Source organism: Monodelphis domestica, chromosome 6 (assembly GCF_027887165.1).
Source record: "Monodelphis domestica isolate mMonDom1 chromosome 6, mMonDom1.pri, whole genome shotgun sequence".
In the NCBI taxonomy this organism is placed as follows: domain Eukaryota; kingdom Metazoa; phylum Chordata; class Mammalia; order Didelphimorphia; family Didelphidae; genus Monodelphis; species Monodelphis domestica.
This window is the reverse complement of record NC_077232.1, coordinates 29,070,251-29,098,049: the sequence shown is the minus strand read 5'-3', so window position 1 is coordinate 29,098,049 and position 27,799 is coordinate 29,070,251. Positions and strand designations below refer to the sequence as shown.

The 27,799-nt window shown below is 58.6% G+C and overlaps 2 protein-coding genes across 12 annotated transcripts in view; one reads left to right on the top strand and one right to left on the bottom strand.

The window, feature by feature from the left end:
* Positions 1 to 426: 426 nt before the first annotated feature.
* Positions 427 to 9,103, top strand: LARGE2 (LARGE xylosyl- and glucuronyltransferase 2). Of its 3 annotated transcripts, none has more exons than XM_056801883.1 (15): positions 427 to 773; positions 1,126 to 1,288; positions 1,393 to 1,568; positions 2,036 to 2,118; positions 2,270 to 2,393; positions 2,966 to 3,137; positions 3,315 to 3,419; positions 3,523 to 3,647; positions 3,734 to 3,859; positions 3,941 to 4,099; positions 4,199 to 4,359; positions 4,438 to 4,716; positions 5,232 to 5,378; positions 5,459 to 5,654; positions 5,754 to 9,103. In XM_056801883.1, the coding sequence occupies exons 2-15, from the start codon at positions 1,150 to 1,152 to the stop codon at positions 5,949 to 5,951; spliced, it is 2,190 nt and encodes a 729-aa protein (XP_056657861.1). In that variant the 5' UTR covers positions 427 to 773; positions 1,126 to 1,149; the 3' UTR covers positions 5,952 to 9,103. The 3 variants fall into 3 exon arrangements, with proteins under 3 accessions (XP_056657861.1, XP_056657863.1, XP_056657862.1); XM_056801885.1 differs by having other exon boundaries at positions 440 to 773; positions 3,535 to 3,647; XM_056801884.1 differs by lacking the exon at positions 427 to 773 and having other exon boundaries at positions 837 to 1,288.
* The window catches only part of PHF21A (PHD finger protein 21A), a 185,299-nt gene continuing 166,298 nt past the window's right edge, over positions 8,799 to 27,799 (bottom strand). For 5 of the 9 annotated variants that reach the window (XM_056801886.1, XM_056801890.1, XM_056801889.1 and 2 more), the window contains 9 exons: positions 22,112 to 22,210; positions 21,668 to 21,719; positions 21,126 to 21,205; positions 20,856 to 20,916; positions 18,294 to 18,457; positions 15,818 to 15,973; positions 14,014 to 14,089; positions 12,702 to 12,805; positions 8,799 to 10,296 (listed from right to left, as the gene is read on the bottom strand). In XM_056801886.1, coding sequence (XP_056657864.1) covers positions 10,060 to 10,296; positions 12,702 to 12,805; positions 14,014 to 14,089; positions 15,818 to 15,973; positions 18,294 to 18,457; positions 20,856 to 20,916; positions 21,126 to 21,205; positions 21,668 to 21,719; positions 22,112 to 22,210 — 1,029 coding nt within the window. In that variant the 3' untranslated portion in view covers positions 8,799 to 10,059. Of the gene's footprint in view, positions 10,297 to 12,701; positions 12,806 to 14,013; positions 14,090 to 15,817; positions 15,974 to 18,293; positions 18,458 to 18,524; positions 18,548 to 20,855; positions 20,917 to 21,125; positions 21,206 to 21,667; positions 21,720 to 22,111; positions 22,211 to 27,799 lie in introns of all 9 variants that reach the window. The other 4 variants (XM_056801894.1, XM_056801891.1, XM_056801892.1 and 1 more) reach the window with 1 other exon arrangement.

Here is a 27,799-nt window from a genome sequence, read left to right as displayed (position 1 = left end):
TGGGGGACCCGGCCGTGGAGTGGAGGGAGGACCCTGGGGAGAAAGGGAGAGAGAGTCAGAGTCCAAGAGGGCCCGAGCAGTGGCTTTGCCCCCTCAGAGTGACCCCCGCCGTCCCCAGCGCTGCTCTCTGGCTTGGATGGGGACCCTCGGTCAGCCTCCGGGCCCTAAAGGCTTCTCAGGCTCCCCCAGGGCCGGCAGAGGCCTCAGATCGGGTCAGAGGAGTTTTCCCAAGAGGGTCTTCCTGCAGCCTCTCAGGTGTGGGTTCGCTCCACACCCCGCACCCCCAGTTCCCCAAAGGCCTCCCCTCCTCTCTGAGGCCACAGGCGGGGCAGGGGAAGAAGGCGGGCCCTGGGGAGGGCCTTCCCCACCTCCCGGCCGGCGCCCTTCCTCAGGTCTGGCCAGGTTTCCCAGCAGAACAGGTGTCCCCACTGCCGAGTCCCCTCCCCCAGGCAGGCCTGGGCCCCAGCTCGGTGGATTCCACATTCCTCGCGGGCCCTCCCTCCCTCCCCCCTTTCACATGCAAACTCTGGCCCTGGCCGGCCGTGCGGGCCTCGGAGTCTCCTTTGATCCCTCGAGCAGGGGTCAGCAGGGCCGGGAGGCCCCGCCCCGGGCCTGCTGGAGGGGCTCGGGGGAGACCGCCTTCGAGCCCGCGGGCCGGGGATCTTTTGTGGCTGCGGCCCCGCCTGGCCCGGGGCCGCTCCAGCTGCGAGGCCTGAGCCTGGGGGCGCGGGGAGGGGCAGCTCCCGGGAGGAGCGCGCAGGAGTCGGCGCCAGGTAAGTGGGGAGGGGAGGGGAGGGGAGGGCTCCTTTCTGGGTGGCCTCGGGGCCCGCATTCCTCCGCGGCCCGGGCCTGGGTAGGGGCGGCCCAACCCCCTCCCTCCGAGCTGAGCCGAGCGCGGCGGAGCCGAGGTGGAAGGCGCCCAGGTGGCTGGCTGGCTGGAGGGCCCGGGCGGGCGGGGCAGGATCGTGCCCGGACGGGACGAGGTGAAGGTGCTGTCGAGCCAGGCCGGGAGGGGCGCGGGAGAGGCCGGGTGAGCGGTAAGGAGGGCAGCCGGCGGAAGAGCACGGCTTGCCCCGACGGGACGGCCGCGGCCCGGGCTTCCCGCCTCCTTCCGTCCTTCCACAGGGTCGGCGATGCAGCCCGCTGCCCATGGCCGGCCCGGGCCGCCCTGAGCCGGCCATGCTGCCCCGGGGGCGGGGACGAGGGCGGCTCAAGGCGCTGGCGACCGGCCTCCTGCTGCTGTTGCTACTGCTGTCGGGCCTCTACCTGCTAAGCGGGGCTCTGGCATGTGAGTGGGAAGCGCGCCTGGGGAGAGGGGAGGGGGGAGCTGGGGCGCCGCTGACTCCGCTCGGACCGACGCCGAGCCCTGCTCTGTCTCCTGCTCCGCCGCAGATGGCCGACTGCTCCTGCCTTCGCCGTGCTCTGGGGCCGCCCTCCAGGGGCTGGGGGCTCAGGTTCGGGCCGTGGAGGAGGAGAACCGGCAGCTCCGGGAGGAGCTCCGGCGCCACGAGTCGCGGGGCTGGACGGCCTGTAGCCAGCCGCAGCCACCCGCCGTGCCCAAGTGCCAGGTGAGCCGGGGTGGCCTCCAGATGGCCGAGAGGGAGGGAGGTGCCACGTGCTGCAGCCGGCCCTTCCGGACTGGGCCCTGCGGTCCGCGGGAGCGGCAACTCTCTTGGGGCTCCTCCTGGGGCTCCTAGACGAGCCCGGAGGTGTCTAGGGGTCCCAGGCCCTCCCACCCACAATCCCCTACCATCCCGCGAGGCCACCACCCCAGATATCTTGGCTAAGGGGCGCCCCCTCCATTGTCCCCCGATCTTGGGGGCTGACCCTCGCTGCTGAGGAGTGAGGACGGAGGGCCAAGTCCCAGCTTCTAAACGTCAGGGAGACTTGGGCCACTCACTGGCATCCCAGTCAAGGGTCCTCTCTGAGGCCAAGCTATGATCTGTGCCTGGGGAGGTTGGGGGAGGCTGACAGGGAGGCCCAGGTGGCAGCTGTGGACCTGGGATCCGTCTCTCTACACCCCCCCCCCCCCCAGCTCCTGCACGTTGCCATCGTGTGTGCCGGGCACAACTCCAGCCGGGATGTGGTCACTCTGGTCAAGTCCATCCTCTTCCACAGGTACCCCCCCCCCCCCATCCCTGGTCAGGAACAAGGCTGGGAGCAGCTTCAAAGCTCCAAGGTTTCCAGGTGGGGGAGGGGGCTAGGCCAGGTAGGGCTGGGCAGCAGCTGGGTAGGGGCCCCCTCATAGCAATCACCCCCCCCCCCCCAGGAAGAACCCTCTGCATTTCCATCTGGTCACCGACACCGTGGCCCGAAGCATCTTGGAGACCCTGTTCAGCACTTGGATGGTGCCCTCCGTCCTGGTTAGCTTCTACAATGCTGATGAGCTCAAGGTAGGGAGCCCCCTCCCCCCCAACCTCCCCCTCCCCCAGCCTCCCGGGCCAGGCTCTGGCCCCCTTCTTTCTTTTTTAAGCCACCTTTCTGTCTTAGAGTTGCCTCTCGGTACGGGTACCCAGGCAGCTTAGGCAGCTGGGGTTCTGCGACTTGCCCAGGGTCACACAGCCAGGAAGCCACATTTGAACCCAGGACGTCCTGGCCATGGCTCTTGAGGGTAGTGGCTTTGGTGTGGGTGACCTGGGTTTGAATTGTGACAGCCTGTGAGGCAGAAGGGGCCAAAGCGAGGCCAGAGAGGTTGGTGCAGGTCACCCCGAAGCAGAGAGGGCCTTCCCTCGCAACATCTAGTGCCCTTCCTTGCCGCGGTGTGCCAGCCCCCCAATCCTTTCCCTTTCAGGGGTCCCTCCGCACAGCAGGTCTGGCCCTTTTCTCCAGCCAGCCCCTCCTCTTTGTTCTGTTCCTTCCTCAGCGGCATCGCAGGGATTCCCCAACTGGAGGCTGGGGGGTTGGGTGGGCTCACACCCTCTGGGCCACCGACGGGAGTTGCCCCATGTGGCTCTTTCCCCTCTAGCCCGAAGTGGCCTGGATCCCCAATAAGCACTATTCGGGCATCTACGGGCTCCTGAAGCTGGCCCTGCTCCGGGCACTGCCCCCCACCCTGCCCCAAGTCATCGTCCTGGACACCGACATCACTTTTGCTTCCGACATCGCCGACCTTTGGGCCGTCTTTGCCCGATTCTCAGGTGAGGAGCCGGACCCTCCTTACCCCTGCTGCCATCCGAGGCCTCTGACCCGGGCCCCGGTGCCCCCCGTCCCCCCAAAGAGCATCGGCCGGTGCTCGGCCTTCGAACCAGAGAAGGTTCCCCGAGCTGGGGGTCCGGGGCTCCTCCGTTCCCTTCCCCACCTTCTCTTCCTTCCAGACAAGCAGGTGATCGGGCTGGTGGAGAACCAGAGTGACTGGTACCTCGGGAACCTCTGGAAGAACCACCGGCCCTGGCCCGCCCTGGGCCGCGGCTTCAACACAGGTATGGCCGGCCCTCAATCCCTGCCCACGTGGCCGCCGTCTGGGCTGCCCGGGGCCCTGGGGAGGGGGACGGGGTCGGGGATTTGGGGATGCCCAGATGAAAGTGCCTTCCCCAGGGGTGATCCTTCTGCAGCTGGAGAGGCTGAGGCAGGTGGGCTGGGAGCAGATGTGGAGGCTGACGGCGGAGCGAGAGCTGCTGACCATGCTGGCCACCTCTCTGGCGGACCAGGTAGGCCAGGAGGGATCCCCAGGGGGGTGGGGGGCACCGCCTCCGGAGGCTCGGGCAGAGGTGCCACCGGGCTCGCCCCCTTGCAGGACATCTTCAACGCCGTGATCAAACAGCACCCGTGGCTGGTGCACCCCCTGCCCTGCTCCTGGAACGTGCAGCTCTCGGACCACACGCGAGCCGAGCGGTGCTACTCCGAGGCGTCGGACCTCAAGGTGGGCCCGCGCGGGGGGCCGTGGGGAGGGGCGCGGGGGCAGGACACCGTGGCCTAAGGCTCCGGGCCTCGCTCTCCCGAGGTGATTCACTGGAACTCCCCCAAGAAACTCGGGGTGAAGAATAAACACGTGGACTTCTTCCGAAACCTCTACCTGACCTTCCTGGAGTACGACGGGAACCTGCTGCGGAGAGAACTGTTTGGCTGCGGCGGCGGCGAACCCCAGCCGGAGCCGGGCCAGGTGCGGCGCCCCCTTCCCGCCTGGGGAGGGCCCGGGGAAGGGGGCTGGAAGCTCCTCGGGGAGCCCCGGGCTCAGGCCTTTCTCCCCGACGTCTCCTAGACCAGACCGGCCACGGGGGAGCTAGAGGACGACGAGGCCTGCTACGAGTTCCGTCAGCAGCGGCTCACGGTGCACCGGGTGCACCTCACCTTCTTGCCCTTCGAGCCCCCCGCCCCCGACCCTCACGACGTCACCCTGGTAGCCCAGCTCTCCATGGACCGGTAAGGGGGGAGGGCTGGAGGCGCGGGGCGTGGGCCCGGCCCCCCGGCCTGACGTCCCCCTGCCTCCGGCTTCCCCAGGCTGCAGATGTTGGAGGCCCTCTGCCGCCACTGGCCGGGCCCCATGAGCCTGGCCCTGTACCTGTCCGACGCCGAGGCCCAGCAGTTCCTCCGCTTCGCTCAGGCCTCGGAGGTGCTGGCCGCCCGGAGGGACGTAGCCTACCATATCGTGTACCGAGAAGGGCCCCTGTACCCCGTCAACCTGCTGCGGAACGTGGCTCTGGGCCAGGCCCGCACGCCCTACGTCTTCCTCAGCGACATCGACTTCTTGCCGGCCTTCTCCCTCTATGACTACCTCAGGTGCCAGCTGCTCCCGCCCCGGGCAGAGGGGGCGGGCAGTGGGGGAGCCCCGAGGACCCCCCAACGTTCTGTGATTCCCTCTGGCTAAATGGGAATAGAAATGGAGGGGGCAGGAAAGGCAGGAGTGAGGCTAGATTTAGGGGGGCTCTCTCCTGGGGGGTCTGGTGATGCTGGGCAAGGACTAGGGGGCCCATTTTCGACAGGGATCCTGAGGCTCAGGGAGGGAAGGGCGCCGTTTTGTTTTTGACCCCTTCCCTTCCCTCCTAGAATCCATACTCTATTGCCCAGGGTCACCCAGCTGGGAAGGGTCCTGGACTTCCCGTCTCCAGGCCTGGCTGTATCCACGGAGCCCCCCAGCCGCCCCCCGAGTCCTAGAGCTTTTCTTAAAACGCTTCCCCGATTCAGCCTCTTCCCTGTCGTTTTTCATATGGCCTGGCAGACCTCACCCGGCTTTATTCGGAGGTGACGGTGTGCCAGGGCTGTCCTTTCCCTCCCTGACGGCCCCTCTCCTCTAGGACCTCCATTAAGGAGCTGGGCCTGGCCACCCGCAAAGCTGCTCTGGTGGTGCCGGCCTTTGAGACCCTTCGCTATCGCCTGAACTTCCCCACCTCCAAGAAGGAGCTGCTGGCTCTGCTGGACGCCGGCTCCCTCTACACCTTCAGGTGGGCCCCCCCCCGCACCCCTCCCCGTCACCTCAGCCCCCCCAGCCCCCTCGTGACCGCATGTCTCCTGGGCCCGGCAGGTACCACGTCTGGCCCCGAGGGCACGAGCCCACCGACTACGCCCGCTGGAGGGAGGCCCAGGCGCCCTACCGCGTGGAGTGGGCGGCCGATTACGAGCCCTACGTGGTGGTGGCCCGGGACTGCCCCCGCTACGACCCCCGCTTCGTGGGCTTTGGCTGGAACAAGGTGGCCCACATCATGGAGCTCGACGCGCAGGTGGGTGCGGGGGGGCCCGCTTGGAGGCCAGAACCTAGACTGGGGGAAGGCGGAGCTGGAACGGCCCGTCCATGGTCCCCCCTTCCTCCTTCCCTGCAGGAGTACGAGTTCCTGGTCCTGCCCGAGGCCTTTGCCATCCACCTGCCCCACGCTCCGAGCCTCGACATCTCCCGCTTCCGGTCCAGCCCTGCATACCGCCGGTGCCTCCAGGCCCTCAAGGATGGATTCCACCAGGACCTGTCCCGCCGCTATGGCGCGGCTGCCCTCAAGTACCTCACGGCCCAGAGGCAGCGCTGAGAGGCCGGACCCTCGTCCTCCCCCCCGAGGCCTGGGCCTGTCCCAGGGTCTCTGAGTGACTGAAGGGCACCTAAGCGGCACGATGGAACTGTGTGTCTGTCGCCTTTGGAGAAGGTGCCACGGTGGGGCTGGCCTCCCCGCTCTCTTTCGGACCTGTCATTAAAGCAGCTTTTATTCTTTCCTCTTTCCTATCTTTTGATCTCTTGGGGTCGGGGAGCTGAGTCACCATGACTCGGGGCTCCTGGCACCCCCATGCTGCCCTTTGGGGCCAAACCCCACAGCTCCCGTGGCTGCCTCCGAGGTCTCTCCAGGCCGGGCCTACCCGGCTCCTTCACCATCTTCCTTTGCCCCTTGAAGAGGGGTGTCGGGGGCCCGGAGGACTATGGCGGGGAGCCCCAAAGACTGGAGTTTCCTTGGCTTTCTCACCCCAAACCCCAACACAGGGAGGCCAACACCAGACTTCATTTTGTTTTATTCATAAGGTGTAAAAATAAACAAATGTATCGGCCGCCTTCTGCCCGCCCTCCCCCTCCACCAGCCACACACCTACATGGGATTCTACAGAGGCTGCCATCACACGGGCTCCCGCGTCCGAGAAAGGGCCGAGGGATGGACGAGCTGCTGCCCCCTCTGTGAGGACGAGGCTGGGGAAGGGGGCTGGGAGGAGGCGGCGAAGCCAGCAATGGTGGGCTCCGAGCCGAGCCGGAGGAAGAAGAGCGGCCCTCCGTTTCCTCTGCCAGAGGAAGTGGCCGGAGGCGCCTTCTGGTCTCCCAGTGCCCGTCGGGGGATGATGCTCGATGAAAGAAGGGAGGCGTCCGTGGCCCGCGAACCAGGGTCTCTGGGAGACCTTTCTAAATGACAAAAGAGGAAAAGGGTCACCAAGGATCCGCTCCCGCAGCCCCCCTCTGCCAGGATTTGGGGGGGAAGCATTCCCCTGCCACCTCTCCCCTGGCTTCCCCAGACCCTGATTGCTGAGGCTGGGGCCTCGAGGAGCCGGCCTGTGTTCCCTCCGCCAGGATTCCTGAAGACTCGGGGCCCAGCCTGGGGAGCCAGGTAGCTGAACGGCCTCGGTGGAGGCGGGCGCCTTGCCCCGGGTCCGGAGCCAAGGCACCGCAGACAGGCAGAGCGCCGATGAAATCTTGAGGAGAGCTGGGTGCTGCCGCATCTTCTGGGGAGGCAAGCTGGGACAAACCAGCCTTGTGGGGGTGGGAAGGAGGGAGAGCAGGGGAGAGCGCAGCTGAGAGAACTCCAAGTCTGGGGCGGAAGCCAGAGAAGAGGAGAGGAGGCCTCTGGGAGGAAAGGTGACATCAGCGGCTTGAGGCGGCTTAGGAGTCGCGCTGGGGCTTGTACGGGCACCTGGCAGCGGGCTCCCCTCCCAAGCCAAACCTGGCGTCTCTCCAGCTCTCCCCCCTTCCTTCCCCCTTCCCCTGGGATGCTAGGAGAGAAGGTCGTGGTCATCCTAAGCTAGGGGACCAGCCCGGCCAAGGGGCCGCCTCAGAGAGGCAGGCGGGGAGGGGGCTTCCGGATTCTCCCTTCTCTCTCCTCACACCAGCTCGGTGTCCTAGGACCGAAGGGCAGCGCTGAGGGCTTCTCATCCCTCACCGCCCTTGGGACCTGGGCAGGGCCTTCCTCGCCCACCCCAGCACTCACTTGGACGCGGCTCCACGGTTTCCAGCTACTTCCAGGGAACTAGAAGACTGGATAGAAGTCCTGGATAGTTGGATGAGCTCAGACAAGTCCGTCTCGCCAGAGGGATGGGGAGAGAGACCACAGCTGGTCTGGGAGCTTTCGCCAACTATTTGGGGCAAGCCTGAGCTTCTCCTGGAGCTCCCTAGTTTCAAGGGAAGGGAGGGCCTGGGTCTCCAGGGGTCCTCCCGTCTTCCTTTCCCTGTCCCCCCTCCCCTCCCCGGAGCTGGCTGAGCCTCTAATAGGGCACCGTGCCCGTCTGTCCTAGCCTGAGCCTCTAAACCTCCTCTTGGGCTTCTGGGGAGGAAGCAGGGGTTTGGGATACGGAGGGTCACCCTAGCAACAGGAAGGGGGTGCGGTGGCCTCGGCCGTGACTTAAGGATGCAGCTGTTGCCCAGAGCAGATGGGGGTGGCACGGAGGGGGACACATGCGCTGCCCCATCTCCCTCCGGAAGCACATGCAGTTGGCACGCAGCTCCAGGGGACCGAGGCTTCCCTTCCCCAAGGAGATGCTCCGAGTGCCCCGATTTCTCAGGAAGGGAAGATGCTAGAACTAAGAAAGCAGAACAAAATTACCTTCTGGCCAAGACGTGACAGAGAAGACGGTGGTGGAGAGTCCGTTCCTTTCCTTGAGCCAGCAGGGACGGGGTCTTTCTCAAAGAGCAGGTGGGCACGCTCTTCCCCCGGATGCCCCCTTCTGCTCGGCACGTGGACCCAGGGCTGAGGATGGGGTCTCCCAGGGGGCCCGTCCTACCTACCCTTTCAGGAGGCCCCTCCGAGGGCGCCGCTGCCCTCTCAGCCCTAGGGCCTCCAGGGCCCTTTGTGGAAGCCCTCCTCCAAGCGCCAGGGAGAGCAAGGCGCAGGGACCAAGTCACCAAGAGAAGGATGCTCCTCTGGGAGGAGGGAAGCGAGGCGGGCAGGAGAGGTCGGTGTGTACCACAGCCTGGGGCTGGGGGGCCCTGACTGATCTGCCTGGAAACACACCCATAACAGAGGCCTTGTGAGCAGCAGATGCTGTGCTAAAAAATTAGAACTACACAGTCTTCTCCAGTTCTGACACCTTTTTAATAGAAATCACTGTTTTTAGGAAACAAATAGCACTTGTGTAAATTTTTTTTTACAATGTTTCTTACCTTGATCTTAATTTAAGTAACACTAGGAAGACCTCAATAGCTTTTATTTTCCTTTTTAATTTAAAAAAAAGTTGTTGTCGTTTTTTCCCCCAAGATACAAAGATTTTGCCCTTGCATAAAAAAACAGTGCCCGAAACGATGACACGAGGACTCACGACGACTCACAGTATCTCACTGACACTAGGACCCCTAATCTATACCATGCAAGGTCTCATCTACCCCTTTAATTGGACCGTCAGCCTGAAAAACAGCTTTTCTATTCCTTATTTTAGTTTTTGTTACAAAAAAAGTAAAAGAAACATTAAAAAAAAGAAAAGAAAAAAAAAGAAATGTCTCCATGAAGTTCACACATGTGGGCTGTGGGGTGCTTTGCTCAGGCTCTTTTCCGCTTTATAAATATAGAGAAGGGATGGAGCTCTGTTTTCAAGTAAAATCACTGATCTGCCTTTTTCCTCTGGCCTCCACCATGCCCGGCCACCCCGGGCACCTGACTTTGGGGGCCCCCCTGCTCTGCTCACCCCCATTCCTCCCCCCCGAAAGTGCAGCTGGCCCCCGGGCAGACCCCAAAGCGTGGGGGGCTGCTCTGGGAGGGTTGGGGTGAGCCCGAGGCGGTGGGGCCGGGGGTTCCCCGCCGAGGCGGGAGCTGGGTGCGTGGGGAGAAACAGACCTGGGAGCCGCGCGCCGCGGCCGTCTCCCGGCACCCGTCCCCTCCCTCTCCCACTGATATTAAATACTGCTTATTTGATATACTTTCCCCCCCGGCGCCCGCCCCCCGCCCCCCTCCCCACCCCTTCTGGGCACTGCGATTGCTTACATCTGGATTTCCTTTTTTTGTTGTTTTTGGTTTTATAGTCGTGAGAGTTTAGAACAGGAAAGCCCACACACTCTTTGGACTGTTCTCCCCCCGAAACCAACTGCTCAGCGAGTAAGGATCTGCAACTGCTCTGCTCTCTTCTTCCCTGCTCCCACCCCAGCCCACCCACCCCACCCCCTCGTGGCTGTGGAGGCTGCTGCAGGCACACACTGGTGTAGAATAGAGAGAGTAAATATATATTTCACTTGGCACGGTGCTGGCAGAGCACCCCCAGCTGGCACTGTTTCACGTGATGCGGTCCAGACTTTGCATGTACACAGAAGAAGGATCAATTGGCAAACTCCGGCGCCGCCCGGCACCAGCTTCTTCCCTCTCTGGAGCCAAAGAGCCAAAGGAATCCTGCCCTCGCGGAGGAGGCCCGGCTCGGCCCGCCTCGCGTCTTCGGGGTTCCGCCGCCGCCCCTCGGCCGGGCCTGTTATTTAGTCTCTTCGCCCTTGTTACAGTTCAGCGTGCAGCCGGGCGAGGGCGCGGGCACGGGCGCCGCGGGCGTGCAGTCCGGGCCGTTGGGCACGGCCGCCAGGCCGGCCTCCGAGTTCATGGGCTTGGACAAGTCGATGCCGTGGATGAGGCGGATCAGCTGCTTGACCTTCTCCAGGGAGCCGTGCATCTCCTTCTGCCGGGCCAGGATGTTGTTCTTCATTTCCATGCATTTCTGTGGCAAAGGAAGGGGACAGACAGGGCGCTGAGCGGCCGCCCCAGAGTCCGAGGCTGCCGGACGGGGCGGCGCAGCCACGGCAGGGGGAGGCCAGCTCGGAGGAAGGCCCACGAGGCGCCCTTCCCAGCGGGGACCCCGGGGGCCCGGAGCCCCGTCCCTCCTGCAGCCTGGCTCTGGCTACACCCTGCCCCGAGCCCTCTGAGCTCCGTCAGACGGCGGGCTCCTGGGCGGCCCGGGCTAGCTGCCTCGACGCCGCTCCAAGGTTCAAGAGCGCCAGGAGCACCCGCTCCCCCTGAAGGTGGCCTTCACGCTCGCCCGGCATCGCCGGGAGCCCACGTGGCCCTTGGGTGGCCCCCGGCCAATAAAGACGTGGGGGGAAGCAAGAGCCTGAGAGTCGTCCTCAGCTTCCGGGCCCGACCCCCCCAAGGGAAAGCTGGGGGCCAGAGCAAGAGTGGGGGAGCCCTTGAGCAGCCGCCCGCTGGCTGGTCACTCACGGTCAGGCCCCCTGGCTTTTCCAGGCCCTTCAAGCCTGGTGCCCAGCCCAGCACGGGCTAGCCAGGGCCAAAGGTCGTTTGCCTGCCGGGTGGGGGGGCCCCAGCGACCATCTAGGCCCTAACGCCGCCCGACATCCATCCCCAGCGGCCCTCTGGCCGCCAAACCCAACCTCTGCCTAGTGGGGAACGCGCCAAGAGCCAACAGACTCGCAAGACAAACTGCTTTCTAGTATACTTTGAGGCACCACCGTGGCCAGTCAGGAAGACCCGAGTTCCAATCCCACCACAGACATCTACTAGCTGTGTGACCCTGGGCAAGTCCCTTAAGTTCTGGTTCCTTGCTTACAAAATGGGGAGAATAGCCCCAGAGCCGCTGCGGGGATCCAATGAGAGAACAAAGCCCAGAAAAGGCCCCGCAGACTGCCAACTGCTATCGGAATGCCCCCCCCCCCCCGTTGTCCCCAAAGCCCCTGGACATCACCCCCCACTGTCTCCATGGGAAACAAATGGCATAATGTTAATAAAGAGAAGAATTTGAAAACGGACCCACAAACCACAGACCAGTGAGTTGCACTTTAATTCCTGCCAAAATTTATCTCTAATGAGAAAAAGATGGCGCTTCTGGCCCAGCCAAGCTGGCGCCCTGGACTCTGGGCCCTCCGTGACCCATCGGGATCCCCTAAGGCCTTCCCCCACCCCCCACCCCCGGCTCCCCTTTCAAGAGCCACATTCCCATCTGTAGCCTCCCCTTCCTACGGCCTCAACTCCAACTGCTCTCCAAGGTCAGGAGCGGCCTGGGATCTGCTGGGGCGCTCCGGGGCTCTCCCGAGGCCGAGGCCCCAATGCGGACACTTGCGAACCCAAGGAGGAGCCTTTACATCAGGCCTACTGCATCTCATCTCCCTGGAGGAAGGGACCGAGACTGTGAACCCCCTTCTGTCAGCGTCGCCCTCCTCGGCACTCCCGAGTCGGGGCCTCGGCAAGGAGTCGAGGGGGGCGAGGCCTGCCCTGCCCTGACTCCGAGAAGCCGCTTGCCCCGGGGATCACCGTCTCCTTTTCTAGAGCCTATTAACCGTCCCTTCAGCGTGAGGTGCCAGAACTTTGGCAGGAATTAAAGGACAACTCACTGGTCTAGTGTGTGGGCCCCCTTTTTAAATCCTTTTTTAATTACTATTTTGCCATTTGTTTGCCATAACAATCCTCAAGTTAGGTGCATTTAGCAACCCTACTTTATTCATTTTAAAGTTAAGGAAATGGTCTCAGAGAGCTTCAGTGACTTGTCCAGGGTCACCCAGGTAAGAAGGGTCTGAGGGAAGAATCGAATTCAGGTCTTCCTGACTCGAGGCGCCTCCTGGTACCTTTTCCAGCCTCAATCACCAGAAGGTGCTCAGGGAGGACCTTCCTTTTCTTGAGGCTCTCAGCCATCGTTCTCTTGTTCTCTCTGGTTCCAAGGCTGTTCCTTGGCAGGGCAAACAGATGCCCAGCAAGGAATGTGCTCTTCGGAGCCTCGGGCTGCGCCTCTCAAATCGGGCCCGGGTTAAGCATGTCCAAAACAGGACTCTCATTCCTCCCCAGAAGGTACCTACGGACAAGTCGCTGCCCCCTCAGGAAGCCCTGATGGCTCCTGCTCACTTCTGGCCTTTGAAACCCTGGCTCAGCCCCCACAAGCCTTTGCGGCCTTCCATGCTCTGCCTGTCCCTCCTCCCTTCCTTGAAGCCTCAGCTCCTCCCCAACTCCCCCAGCGCCGAGAGCTTCCTATTGGCTCTGTCTGTGAATGTCCCCCTCCTGAGCGGGGGCTGGCCCGGCAGGACCCCCCCACGTGCCCCTGCTGACCCAGGCTTGTGAGCCCCTGGCGAGGGTTCCAGCCCCAAGCAGTCATTCATTAGCAAGTGAGCGAGGTCTCCTTACACTTATAGAACTGCTGAGCTGCTTCACCTTCTGCTCCAGCTGCTCGCGCTCCTGCTTTAAGTCTGAACTCCACTTCAGCAGCTTCTGTTTCTCCTCTTCTTTCGCTGAAACGGAAACGGAACATCTCTTACCAGGGCCTCTCCAAAAGCCCTCCAGCAGTCTTTACAAAGTGCTTTTCTTTTGTTTCGTTCTAAAAAAAAGATTTCATTTGTTTCTTAAACCCTTCGGTCCATCTTGGAAGCAGAAGAGCCCCGAGGGCTAGGCAGGGAGGGCTAAGTGACCAAGTGTCACCCAGGACATCCTGCCTCCCAGCCCGGCTCTCATCCGGAGCCAGCCAGCTGCCCCAGTGATCCGCTTTTCTTGCCACGACTTTGGGGCTCACGGCTCTTGCGATCCTCGTTTTATAGCCAAAGAAACTGAGTCTTGGGAGGGTCCGGCCAGGCCTCGCGCTCTCGCCACAGCGTCCCGGGCCTGGTTCCTTCCACTCTGGAGAGGGTGCGGGGAATCCCCGAGCCAGGTCTTCCCTGAGCTCTACTGTCTTAAATACTCAACTGCACTTTAAAAAACAGCATCTCCCTCCTACCTCCTCCGTGGCCGGTGATGGCACTCGCCCTCCTGATCTCCCAGCCTCTTTGTCCCAATGATCTTTGATCCACGCCGCCCACATCTTGTCCCTTCTACCTGCTCCCTGTCAGAGCCGGCCCTCCGCTGAAGCTGCACTCACACCCCGACCCCATTTTGGCCCTCAGCTTCTCCTAGGGCAGAGGCTCTCCCAGAGCCTGGGGCCCCAGAAGGCTCTCCCAAATCCTGGAAGAGGTCTGTGCGCGGGGGGAAGGAGGGGGCGACTCTCAGTCACTCTGGGGCCTGCCAGGGCCTCTGCAGTCATTTGCACACGCCACTTCCCGTCCATCCTGGTGCCAGCCCCCATGCCCTCCTGCCTCCTACAGGGAGCTCACCCTGATTGCCCTCCTTCTCAGCATTTCCTTTCTGTCCCCCCTCCGGATGGAATGATCTGCACATAGGCTTCCTCTTCTTCCCCACTAAGGCCGGCTAAGCTTAGTAGCTGGGTTTGCCTATTTATTCTCCATGTATCCCAGCTCCTAACAGGATGCCCTGTATACAGTAAGCGCTCAATCACTGTTTGATTTCTTTCATTAACTGGAGGATGATGGGGAGGTTCTGGAAACTAGGACTCTGGATCACGAACACGTTCTCGTTTCTTGTTTCTTTCCAAATGATCATCTCTTTCAAGTAAAGATCTACAACTTTAAGGGTTCAGTTTGACGCCCGTGTGGCTCCCGACATTCTTTACCTGCTTTGTAGGCAATATAGGAATGAACAATTGCTAGAGTCCCAGGCCAAGGAATTGCTTCTTCTTTTTTCAGCATCTGAGAAAACAGCCCAACATGCGACGGTCAGAACCTCACGCTGAGAGCAAGACCTCCATACAGACAGCCACCCTCGGCCACGGTGGACCCAATCTGGGAGAGCCTGGGCCCTCCACATGTCTTTGGCTCTGCTCTAGCCCATCCCTGGGGAATGCGAGCTTGGCAGGAGGCTCAGCACCCTCTTAACTTCTCTCAGCCCTGAGCCTCTGTTGGGATGGAGGTTTGGGGAAAGAGAGGAGAGGGAAAAGCTGGCTGCTTCCCCCAGAGCTCCCCAAGACACAAGGCAGGACAAGGCCCCGACTCCCTGCTTCTGACCCCGATAAACTGGGGGGACGATGGCAGTCAACAGCAGGCCTAGCCAGGGGCACACCCAGGCTTCCTTTTTCATTTGTAGCATTGTTTTCCCTTTCAAAAATACACAACAGAACTGAATAACCCAGAGCTTGATCAAGTGGAAGATATAAATTATCTAGGAAAAAACCTCCTTATTTGAGAAAAACTGCTGGGAAAACTGGAGAGCAGCCTGGCAGAAATTAGACTTAGACCCACACTTTAGAGCATCTTCCACAATACATTCTGAATGCTTAGGTGACCTTAATATTAAAGATAACGCCATCAAGAGGAGAAGAAAATCGGATCCTGGGCCTGTCACTCCATTACTGGGCTGACCCCAAGTCCCCACCGACTCCAACATATTGAGAGTGGTATTGGGGGGAGGAAGGGCCAAGGAGAGACACTGAAGGAGACAGCCGGCACTTGGGCAATGGCCAAACAAACGGGGGTACGGGTGTGTGACGATGACGGAGAAGCCCAGGAAAATCTGCACAAAGTGACACAGAGAAGGCGGCAGAGCCAAGAAAACACACCCGGTAACTCCAGCAAAGGAAATGAAAAACGAGAACCCACCAAAAAACCAAGGTAAAAGCAGCGAGAGGGCAAACGAGACTCGGGCAGCTCTGAAGAGGTCCGAGAGCCACCCTCGCTCCTGCCACAGAGGCTGCCCTTTCAGGGTGTTCTTCAGTTGGGCTGGGGGGCCTTCCTCCCAGAAAATATTGTTATACTAAATGGCTCTCTGGGAAGGGGCAGGGATACACGGAGTCACGAGGGGGCTGTAAGAGACAGACGAGATCAATAAAAACTTATTTTTAAAGAGCCCGGCTGGGCTCTCCCACTCAAGCTTTGCCCTCTCTCCTCCCGTTTGGGTGTGGGCTTCGGAAGGCGCTGGGTTACAAGAGAAAAGACGCGCGCTTTTCTCCAGATGGGAGTTGGGGAAGCTCAGACAAAGGGCTCCGGGCCTTTTCTGGCTTCTGGGGCCATTAAGAATTCATTCAGGCTCCAGGGGCTTCGGCCATGGACAATTGAGATAGTGCTTCCTAGCCTGTTTCCTGACTGGTGCCACGGGAGGCGAGTGATGGGCCTGGCACCTCTTTTCCCAGAGCATGTCCAGGCCGGAGGTTGTGCCTGCTGATAGTTTAAGGGGACAAAGGCAGTGCCGGGCCAGCTGGAGGCCTGTATAAATTCTATTTCCACTTGGAAGAGGCTGGAAAAAGGCAGAGGGAACAGGGGGCAGAAATGCCGGTTTTGCAGAGCGGGGATTCTGAGCAGGAAGAGGGCGGGAGTGCCCCAGCGCAGCAGCGCAGGACAGAGTGCTGCCAAGCGTGGCGATCCGTCCGCATTCAGCCAGCCGGCTCCCCACAGAGGCTGCCCCTCCTGCCCGCCCCCCAGTACCTGGTCTTGACATTTGGGGCAGATCCACATGCCCTTGGGAATCGTTTTGAGAGGAGGGTCCAGACAGTCCAGGTGATACACGCGGGAACAGGTGTCGCACATCAACAACTGCCCGCTTTTTCTGCAAACGCTGCAAAAGTCCTCGTGGATATCACCCTAAGAGAGGGAGAGGAGGAGTGAGAGAGAGGGTAGAAAAGTCGTTTGACGTTGGCTATTCACAGCCTCGAGGAATATTTTAGCACAGCCAGCTGCCAAAGGCAGAACGACAGGCCTTCATCCCCTCGCACCAAGGCCCGGGAGGGAGCCGGGTGCTGGGACCTCCCGCCTGGACCCCGGCCACACGGACACCCGGCGAGGAGCTAAAATGCTCTTCAAGCCCAGGCTCCCAAGTCCTCCTGACCCCCGGAGCCCCACGTGGTGTTTGGAAAGGCCACAGCCGCAATCGTCTTTAGAACTTCTCGAAGGGGAGCAAAGGACCCCTGAATCTCAAGCTCTGAAGCCACTGTGGGTGACGGGCTGGGAGGTCGGCCCCGGCTCAAATCCTTCCTCAGACGGACCTTCGCTCGAGGATCCTCAATTTGGAATGAAAAGAGTCTCGGAGGCCATCTCGTGCTGTTCCTTCATGGCACAGAGGAGGACGAGGAGGCCTGAGTGACCTCCCCGGGACCACACGGGCGGGCGGCAGCGGTCAGTCAATAAACCTTTATTAAGCATCCATGCTGGGCCGGGCACGGGGTTGTGAATCTGAGTGGCTGCTCCTCCTCCTGAAGCAGCGGGCTGAGCCTCCGCCTCTTCTTTTCCTTATCATTGGCAGAAGAGGCACGACAAGAGGGCTGCGATGACGGCTGGCCGAGTGGCAGGGGTTTGTCTGGAGTGCCCCACACGTCCAGGGCACGGCCGGCCCCTCTTCCTCACCACCTCTAGAGACCCTCCCCGAGGGACAAGGACCACATGGACAGAGGAGTCCCAAGCCCTTGTGCGATCCGTACACTGAAGGGGTGCCTCCAGTTTCCCCTCACAAAGGGCAGGTGTGCCATGGCCTCACAGGCGGCCTGCTTCCCCGGAAACTTTCCTCTCTATTAACAAGGAAATATCATCTCTGGCAGCAAACACGCTACTCAGCCACGGGCCAATCCCAGCCGGCCTGGGGGAGGACCAGCTCCCAAGGTCCGGCTCTCAGACCGCCCCAGAAAGCCCATCCGTGAAGGGCAGCCTCCAGGCTGGTCTGTCCCTGACCTAGGCTCAAAGGCAGCCTCCAGTTTTCAGTGAAGAAATAAAGGAACCTGCCTGCTCTGTGGAAGTGAGAACCCAAAGACGAGGGTAACGCAGGGGCTGAGGCCGGCGATGGGAGGGCAGGGGAAGTTCCTTCCTATCCCAAGGACGGGGCTGGGAAGGCCCCGGGGATAGAAGGCTTTCAGGCTGGGGGGGCCCACGCGTGAATTAAAGGGGGGGCCGAGAGGGGCCTGAGCTAGGCGCTGCCCCAAGTTCTCTAGGAATTTGACAGCCGCCACCTTGTTGCTTGTTAAAAACCCCAAGTCTAAACGCCCCACTGCTCGCCCTGGATCGGGAGAGCCAGGCTTCAGACGCCCTGGCTGTGGGGCCCCTCCTGCCCCCCTCACTGCCCTTCTGCCTTGCAGATGATAATAGACGATGTGCCATCTAAGCCGGGAGGGAAGGTTGGGAAGCAGCGGCACAGGGTCCCCTTTCCTAGATGGCTGTCCCCGGCAGCCCAGCATGGCAGAAGTCTGTTCACGTGACAGGGATCTGAGCGCATCGGGGCCTGCAAAAGGGCTTCCTGCACTCCCGGCTTCTCCAAAGAGCGAGGCTCGCGTTTTACAGCGGCTTTAGCAGCTTCTGGGCTGTGACTGGGTCTTGGCGGCCCTCTGGGCTCGGTCCTTCTGAGAACGGCGTCCCCCAAAGTCCCGTGTGAGGGACGGCACTGCTTTCCCCGCATGGCCTCATCAGCCAGTTGGGCTCCCACTGAGAAGCCCCTGGAAAAGCTGGGATGGCCCTGCTGGGCCTCTCTGGTGCTTGTGGAGAGGCCAGGGAGGACGCTGAGGGGGCTTCCGACGGCCTGGCCTGGGGAGCCGGCTCGGCCTCTGGCTGCAGCGCCGGGTCCCGGCCCTCGGAGGCAGAGGCTGGTGCCGGCGCTCGGCTCGGCCTTCCTTTCTTTTCCCTCTCGCCCCTCGTCTCCGGATGGCTACCTGGAGTAGCCGGCGTCGGACTCGCTCCACTTCCCTGAAGGAAGCCCCCGCGGCTGCCTCTCGCCACATGTAACGGGCGCGAGCGTCTCACGGTGGCGGCCACGGAGGGAGGGAGCTCAAGTAGGGAAGGCTGGTGGCCCCACACGTGGGCCTCCGCTGGAAGAGGCTCGGGCCGGCCGTGCGGGCAGGACACGGGAGAGCGTGGGCTGGGCCGCCCGCTCAGAGGGGCTCCCCTCGGGGAGGCTCTCGGAAAACGCTTCCCCATTACTTACGTCTGTGGAGGTGGGGCTGGGCAGGGACACAGGCTGGACAGGTGCTGGGTAAGTGAATGTGCTCTCTGTCCTTTCGTTTTCAGGGGAGTCGGGATGACTGGATGGGGGGGAGGCCGGGGTCAGGGCGCCAAAGCCCAGCACGGCATTGTATTTTGGAGGACGACCTACATGCCAGAGAAGGGAACAAGAGGGGAGGAGGGAGGGGAGAGAGGGGAAGATGATCTTACATACCTTTGGCCAGTGATCCTCATTGGCTAGCATGGAAAAGGAAGTGAGGGAGCAGACAGGAGGTTAATACAACGGTCACAGAGGAAGAGAAGCTGAGATTTAAACGACATTAGGAACACCGAGGGGACTGGCCCGGCCGCGGGGAGGGAGGGAGCAAGGGCCGAAGCGGGGCTCCCGGGACCTGACTGCAGGGGAGGAGGGGCCACTCCCTTGGGGCCCCGGCCAGACCCTCCCTTCCCCCCTCCCTGGCCCACAAGGGGCACTCTGCGTGTCGGGCGCAGAGCGCTGCATTCACACCAGGAGCGAGGGGATGGCTCTGGCTTATGAATGAATCGCTCCCAGTGGTGGCTGACAGCGCCTACACTGACCAGGCCTTCTAGAAACTAGAGGGATCCCCTGGAGCCCTGAGGCCCCGGAGAGCCGGTCAGCATGCCGGGAGCAGCTCCCAACACCCTCTGAGGTCTGCCAGCCCCGTGGCCGGACAGGCACAGGGCAGAAGGGCCCGTCTGGAGGGGAACCTCTCCCACGGGCCCCGGGGGGAGCCTGCTGTCTCAGAGAGCTGTTCCAGAGAACCAGGCCTGAGGCTTCTCCCTGCCAGGTCCTTGCTTCAGGACACCTCCCCCCACATGGAGCAGGTCTGTGATCAGGCCTCTACAGGGACCAGGAAGGACTACTCTATGGGTCTGAACCACTGAACTGCCCTCTCCTGGGCCCATCCTTTCTTTTTGTTCTCAAGAACAGCAGGAGGGTCTTTAGAAAATGCTTTGCTGGGGGCAGCTAGCTAGATCAGTGGATTGAGAACTAGGCCTAGAGACAGGAGGTCCTGGGTTCAAATTTGGCCTCAGGTAAGTCCTAGCTGTGAGACCCTGGGCAAGTCACTTGACTCCCGTTGCCTAGCCCTTACCACTCTTCTGCCTTGGAGTCAATACTGTGTATTGACAGAAGATAAGGGTTTAAAAAAAAAAGAAAATGCTTTGCTAACACCTGAGTCACCTGGAGGCTCCCAGAGGGAAGGGAGCTGGACACGCAGCCTCAGGGCACAGGGGCTCTTGGGTAAGTGACTCTGGAGAGGCAGAGTGGACAGCTCCCAGGTGACCTCTGGCCTTTCCGACCAGTCTCAACGGGGAAAAAGGGCCCTTCTTGGGGACCATTACTCTTCCCTCCTTCACCTCGCGTTCTAGAACTGGGCCAAGAACAAGGATGTTTCAGAGACCCCCTGGGCCTATCTTAGCAACTGGCCAGTGGGCCATGGGGCCAGGGGCATGTCAGCGGGGGTGAGCCAGTGCCCAGTTTTCCCCGCTCTCAATTCCAGCCTGAGGTCACTGTCCTTGGCGGGGAGGACAGCTTCTCAACTGAGCGGTGGTGCCATTCAGTGGGCCTCGAGGTGCTTCCCTTTTTCTCCCGACACTCCTCTTCCCGGTCCCTGCCACCCGCAGGTATTTCTCCTCCATCCCCAGCCCCTGCCTCCTGATGGGTTCCCTGCCCCTCCCCACCAGTTTCTTTAGCTCACCCCCTTGTTCCTCATGGGAAGGGTCTCGACAGCTGCAGACCTGGACTTGGGGTCCCACGTCTCCCTCCCCTCTTACAAATTCTAAGATGGCGGGTCACTTCCCTCCCCATAGCTCCTCCTCGGTATTCCCCTCCCCATCTTCCAGGGCGAAGGGTCTTGGTTTAGTGAGTGGGGAAGTGAAGGCTGACTCAGGGCACAGTCCTAGGCCCCCGGACGCTGCCTGACTCCTGACAGCATCCGTACATGCTCACCTCGCACTAGGTTTAGGGACACTTCATCACTCAGAGAAAGGGGCTCTGGGATGTCTCTCAATATCACGGGCCACGCGGGACCCTTTTAAAGGACCAATCCCTTGTGAACCCATTTGGACCCAGGCAAAGAAGCGGGAGACTTCTACCTAGGAAAGGAGCGTGGAATGTCAAGAGGAGGTCTGAAATGAAAGTGGGCATCTCTGGGAGAGGAAGCGGAGAATCTTTCCTTGCCTCCACGAGGGCTTCTCTGTGACTTGCTCACCCTTCCTAGAAAGCCCAGGCCTTCTGACCACAGCAAGAAGAGCCCCTCAGCAAGGAGGCTTTCGCGGCCGGGGATGCCCAAATGCTCCCTCTCACACAGCGCTTGGCACCCGGGCCTGGCAAGCTTGGGGCACAAAGGGGCACTGAAGCCATACCCGCGCTGGCTTAACTGAAACCCTGCTCAAGGCATCCCCGGCCAAAAGGAGAGATGCCCTGGCCTTCCTCTTCCTCCCATTCGGGGGCGGGGGGTGGACGGAGGGCACGAACACGGGGAGCACAGCCCGAGCCAGGGAATGCTTCTCAGACACTCACCTCTCTTGCGGGTCCCAGGATGCATTGTGCTGTTCAGGTAGGTGACTGCACTCTTTTTGCGCTTTGGGAACAGAAAATGGGAACTTGTCTGAGCGGGGAGCAGATCCATAGTCCCGGAGGGGCTACGGCAGCCACAATTTGAGCCCCCCCAATGACCACCCCCACGTTGATCGTGTGTTTGTGTTTGGGATTGGTCAAACTCGGGACAATGGAGGAGAAACAGCTCGAAGCTCCCATCCGTGCCCTAGGTCTAGGGGAAGCCAGGAATACCTCGGGCTCAAATACAGCTCCACTGTACACAGGGTTGGCTGTCGTCCTTCTTTTCCTTTCTTGCCTCTTGCTCTGGATCTCTAGAGAAAAGCAGTCGGGTGAGAAAAGGAAGGCTCTGGAGAACATCCTGTTCTGGGCATGCACTGTCCAAGGGCAGGTGGGCCTAGGAGGTTCTGTAAGCTGACCCGTGAGGCCAGGAAGGTGGCCCAGCCAAGGACCGCAGCGAATGCCCAGCAGCAGAGGAAGCTCCCCCACCCCTCCTAAGAGGGCCACCCCTGTGGCCAGGGAGCTGGGCATGGACAACCAGAGGAGAGCATATAGAAAATCATGACCAGGGGCTCCCCGTCACGAAGGGAAAAGGATTTGTCTCCTGTCAGAAATGGCCAAAGAAAATGGAGCCTTGCTAATGCAATTTTCTGTTCCAGGATTCATTCATTCATTCATGCAATGCAGCAACAACGATTAAGGGCCCCTCTGCTTAGGGCATGGAGGCTAGGCAAGAGGAGAGCTTCAGAAACAAAGGCTTGGGCCACCACACTTACCTTCGAGATGGTCATGCGTTACCAGCCCTAGAGATACCATGAAGGCAAGTTTCTGTGCCAAGGAAAGAAAAAAGTGCACTTTAGGGTCACCATGCAAACACGGTAAATGCAGGCTGCTCGCCAACTTACAGGGGAGCCAGCACAAGCGAGAGGCCAGGGAACGCCAGGCCCTCCGGCTCGCAGATGGGGTGGGAGACGGGGAGGCCTACCCAGAGCAACAAAGGCCCCGAGACAGCCACTGTCCAAAAGGAGTATCTCAAAATGAAGAGGCCTTCCTGGGCATCGAGTCATGCTGAACGAGGGACTCCCCATCCCCAAACACGTTCCTAGCTAGTCCCCAGAGAATGCAATCACTGAACTTCAGAGGGAGAACCGCGGAGGCAGCGAAGTGCCCTCCAGCAGGGGCGCCTCTGGGAGGGGTGGTCTTTATTTCCAGACAAATACCTGCGGATTCTCCTCTCGTTTTGGCTTGGGTGCAGCAGGTGGGGTGATGGTTCGACTTTCTGTGGGCTTCTCCTCCGTTTCCGTGTGAGATTTAATAGTCTGGGAGAGGAGAACCAAATGCCAAAGTTTAGAGTCCTTTTTTCATGAAAAGAAAACGAACAAGGCCAACATTTTCGCTGCCACCCACGATGCCCAAAGCAGGGACATGAGTATACTCTAAAGGGGGGCATGTTAACCAAAGACTCATGATTACAGGTTCTACCTTAGCAAAAGATAAAAAGCAGCTTCCCAGGAAAAATATGTGTAGATTCAGCAAAAATGGCAGCAGCCTCAATAGGCCAACAGACCAATGAAAATCCTCCTTTCACTTGCACGTGCCTCAGAGCTGGCCCCTCTGATCTCTAGGGGCATTTCAAGTGTTCTGAGACCTATCAGATCGTGAGGCATAAAAGCCTCATGACCAGCTGTTTCCAAACAACACCACCGCCACTAAATCCTTCCAGTCCATCCTGATGAGGCTCTCTCTTTTCACCTCATGTGGTAACGACTGGCCTGATCCTGGGGAGAATCCACCGGACCCCCACTGTGGGGAGTCATAAATCTGCAGTGGTGTTTAGAAAGATGGGGAGTAGTCCCGGAGAGGAAGGCAGAGGAGCACCCTGGGGCCTGGAGCAAAAAGCATGAAGAGCCATTTGCTGGGCAGGAAGGAGGTGAAGAGAGCAACACCCAGGGAGCTGGGAACGAGGGGAAGTCAATCAAGCCATTCCACCCCCAGATTGGCACTGAACTGAGCTTGGGCAAAGAGCTTTATTCTGCAGATGACAAGGGATTTTATTGAGGGCCAACGTGATAATTACTTTTTTTTTCCCTGTTAAAAAAATAAAACAAAACAAAAATCCCTTACCTTCTGTCTTAGAATCAATACTGTCTTGGTTCCAAGGCAGAAGAGTGGTAAGGCTAGGGAAGTGGGGTTAAGTGACTTGCCCAGGGTCACACAGCTAGGACATGTCTGAGGCCATATTTGAACCTGGGTCCTCCTGTCTCTAGGCCTGGCTCTCCATCCACTGAGCCACCCTGCTGCCCCCCCCCCCAACAATTTCTTTCTGAAGAAGTTTGGTGCGCCATTTAACAAAAAGAAGTAGACAGATAGCAGCACCCAAAGCCCTGAATAGCCCCCAGGGGCCAAGTTAGGAGAAGAGATCAGAAGGGCCACCATAGCATGACTGCCCAGCTGTCTGAGGATTCCAGGCAGCCAAAGGGGCTAACTAGGGCGAGCTGGAGGGACTAGGTGAAGTATCTCACCGGACACAGCAAAGAGGAACGGACTCAAGTTACAAGGAGAATTCTGGCTGAAGCCAGGCCAGATTTCCTGGAGGTAGTGGGGAGAGGCTCTACCAGCTCTGGCCCTATCTCAGCCCAACTGGCTCACGCCCTTGGGAAGAGAAGCGATCGGCAGCCCAAGGCAGGCAGGAGAGACGCTTCCAGGACACCCTGATGTATCATCTCCGCTCTGCGAAGATCCAGGCTAGCAAGTCCACTCCAGAGGCGAAGGCTTCTGTGAGTGGAGGAGAGAGGCGGCAGTGACACCACCTCTCTTCTTCATTCGAGAGGGCTTTACCCATTTAAGCGATGGACTCCGAAACACCAAAAGGGTGTTTGAAGAGGAAGCAAAACTGTAACCATAAACCTAACTTCGGACTTTTTCCTGCTTCAAGAATTTCTGTGCCACCGTTCTGAAGGACGATAATCCCGTAAACAAACAAGACTGTCAGGCATAATCTCTTAGTTTATTTATCACTAATGGGGAGCAGCTGGCTGATTGGCTTTAGCACTGTGATGCTGAAGAGACTTCCAGTCTGGGGACCAGCTCGGCTAAATTCAGAGCGGCTACAGGATGATGACTTTTTCAATATCAATACTCTATTTTTTATATTATTTTTCATCCTGAACTTAAACACCCTCCAAAAAAATAAGCTTTTCCATACACAAAGCAGAACTCACAAAGGGCTTAAAATGAAATGTGAACCTCCATCTCATAGAACAAACAGTAAGTTCCATGAAGCACTTTCTTCTGAAAAAGAAACTTCCTGGCTTCTTTCTGAATGTCCTTTTCTGTGCATTAAAAGCTGTTTCGCTGGCCCTCCTTTGGGGTGCCCCTGTTTCTCCCTGGCCTCTCTGCTTCGCCCTCCCCCTCCCTTGGAACAAAAGGTGGCAATGGGCTTCGTCTCGGGGATAGGACGGACCAAAATGCTGAAGTCTTTCAAAGTGGTTTTCTTTACAGCGCTGGTCCCTGGCCTACAGAACTGACATGGGCTCCCCACAGCGATGCCGGAGGAGCAGAAGTCCTGGAGGCTTCTACCCAGCTGGGCAGGCTTTGGGGGTGTGTGTGTGGTGACGCGTCTGCTGCAGGCGGTCCAGTCTAGCTAGGGACGGAGAGGGGACGCCAACGGGCCCTGATGACTTTTCCAGCCATCGAAGTGGGTGAGATTATAGTGATGGAGTGCCCAGGCCTGCTTAAGAAGTCTGACCATGGCACCGCAGCTGCCACGCCTCAGGTGAATACTGCATCAATGGTCCTTGGAAGGACAAGAAGGGGCTGAGGCCTGCACCGATGGGGGTGCAGAATCACGGACCCTTTGATATACTCTTACCAAGCAGGGTCAAACCAATTTTACATCTGTGTCATCAGGATCAACTCTCTTGGTATATATAGTCCTACTTTTAGGGAGGAAGGACTGAAAACTAACCTGAGATTTGGGACAACACAAGGAAATAATCATCTTGCAATTCTTCATTTGTTTTTTGGCAGGATGGGGAAGAGGCATTACCTGAGGCCTCTGAAGTCAGCCTGCAGCCTCCTGGCTATGGTGGCTGTTTTCACAAACTAACGAACCTCCCCTGAGGGAGTGATGTGATCCAATTCTGGATCCACTCTATCTGTTCCTGTTATAATGGGCTGCCCCAATGATAGGGGTACAGACGGAATCCCTGAGATGGACAGGAACCCAGTCTCCACACTAGGTTGGGACTCAGAGACTTGGACCCTAGGTCCATCCATCTGTCCGTCCATCTATCTACCCAGCCATCCCCAGCCTCTCCTGAGCTCCAGGCCTGGATCACCACTGACCTTTTAGGCACCTCAAAACAAACACCCGAGATTACTTCAAACTCCCAGTGCAGAACTTTTCTGTCCTCCGTGGCTCCTCACTCCGCAATACCCAGTCTGTCCCGTCTCTCCTCTCCATCCATCCCCTTTGTCTCAGACCCCACAGGCCCTCTCCATCCCTCCCCTGGACTAGAGCAATAACCTCCTGCCTCAGGACCGTCCCCCTGTCCAATCTGTCCCAGTGACCTCCTCAGTGCCCCTCTGCCCCTCGGGACAGCCCCGTGGCTCCCTGTGACCTCCCCATCGCTGGCTGCTTGCTACCTTTCCCAGAGGACTCCGCCACCCGCTACATGGTACAAGGCTGTTCTTTACCACCCCACTTTGCCTCCGCTCCCGGACCAACGCAAGGACCCCTGAGCTGAAACCCTGTGTAGTTTGGGGGCCCTTCCTGGCCCTCCTGCCTGTGACTGCCTTCCATCTGCTTCTCTTCGGCCCCCTCCCAGGAGCCCTGGCCTGCTCTCTCCCTAATGTTTTGGCATTGACTGAGCTGTTTAGAACCCACATATGAACTCCTCTAGGTCAGGGCTGCTGTGTGGCACGTGGCCTCAGACGTCAGAGGCACCTCACAGTCTCTCTGGTCTTGCAAAGCCAGGATGAGAACTCGGGTCTTCCGACTCCAAACTTGCTTAAGAGAGCCAATATGTCTTGAATTGAAACGGGGGTGGGGTGGGGGTGGGGAGATGCCCATCTTAGGTCCCTGACGGGGTGTTGAGGGCCAAAGTCGTTGTTCTGACATTCTTGGTCCAGCTGTGGCATTGGGAATGAAAAAGAAAAGGAAAGTGGGGCCATCTGGACTACTCATATTATGACCATCATCATAACCAATAACTAACATTCCCATAAATGGTGGCCTGGAGTTGATTCTACAGCACCTCCCTCACAACAATTTTGTGAGATTACAGTGCAAGGGCTATTATAACCATTTTATAGATGAGGAAACTGAGGCTCACATGGAGAAGTGTCCAGATCCATATAAGTCTCTGAGGCCAGGTTGAACTCCAGACTTCCCCCAGGCCAGTGGTCTTGGAATGACACTGTGTTCAATTAGGTCCCAGAGCATTCCAGAATAGATTTGTTGTAAAAGGCTAGGGCTCTTTCTAAGTAAAAACCTACTATATCAGAAGATAGGTCAATCTGAAACAAAAATAAGGCCCGAAAGGACCCCCTCCCTCAAAAAAAAAAGTGAAAAAAAAATCTATTTTTAAAAAAAGAATATGATTTTCTTTTAAAAGAAGTAGTTGAAGGGCAGCTAGGTGGCCTAGTGGATAGAGAGCCAGGACTAAAGATGAGAGATCCTGGGTTCAAATCTGGCCTCAGATACTTCCTAGCAATGAGACTCTGGTCAAGTCACTTAAACTGATTGCCTAGCCCTTGTCACTCTTCTGCTTTGGAACCAATACTCAGTATCAATTCTAAGACAAAAAAAAAAGGAGATGGCACCTCTCTTATGGGTATCCTACCTGAAATCAAAAGAAACAAAACAAAACTTATCTAAAAAAAAAAATGTGGGGGCAGCTGGGTAGCTCAGTGGATTGAGAACCAGGCCTAGAGACGGGAGGTCCTAGGTTCAAATCCGGCCTCAGCCACTTCCTAGCTGTGTGACCCTGGGCAAGTCACTTGACCCCCATGGCCTAGCCCTTACCACTCTTCTGCCTTGGAGCCAATACAGAGTATTGACTCCAAGACGGAAGGTAAGGGTTTAAAAAAAAAAATGAACTTCAAACAAGGTCTGGAAGCACCCAAAGGTGCTGAGTATGTCCCCTCCCAATTTCTCTGATATTTTTTTAGTACCTTTGTCCAAAGTGTGATAATTTGATTGAGAAATCTTATCAATCTCTAACAATTAATTCCAAAACAAGGCCTTCCTCATTATCAGTCTTTCTTATCATTCTTACTGGAGGCCTAATGAACCACTTTCCAAAAGGAGAGGCCTGACCAGCCCAGGCAAGCCTGCTCCCCGAAAAGGATTAGGAGTAATGTTCAGACCCAAAGTCCTTTACACAAGCATTACATGAGTTTACCTTGACCAGGTGAAGAGAAGACTCCTCAGGAGGACTGGTTAAAAGGGGGATTTAATGACTTCTAGGAACATGGTTCTCCTCGATGAATGAAAACCATCACCTAAACCCTGTCCTTCCACTTAATCTTGATGGTGGGATTTTGTCTTTTGTTTGGGAATATGATAAAGGATAAGTGGAAATGGCTATGTCTGAGAGATTTTCAAAAGCACGGTGGCTCTTTGTCCCTTTGGATTTTCTTTTTCCACTCTAAGCTGAGATGCTTAGAATGATTTAATTAATGCATTTATCTCTGGCTGATTTGTGCCCAAAACAGAATCCTGAGTATGTTTGACACACAGGTATCACTAGAAGCTTAGGGCTTGGGAAGAGAAGAAACTCAAATCCTTGTTTCTTGGAAATGCCGTTATCAAAACAGGAATGGGAAGGGGCGGGGGTCATTAAAAGAAAACAAATTCTGTTGTCTAAAGGAATAATTTATGAATGTTCTTCAAAGCAGCATCT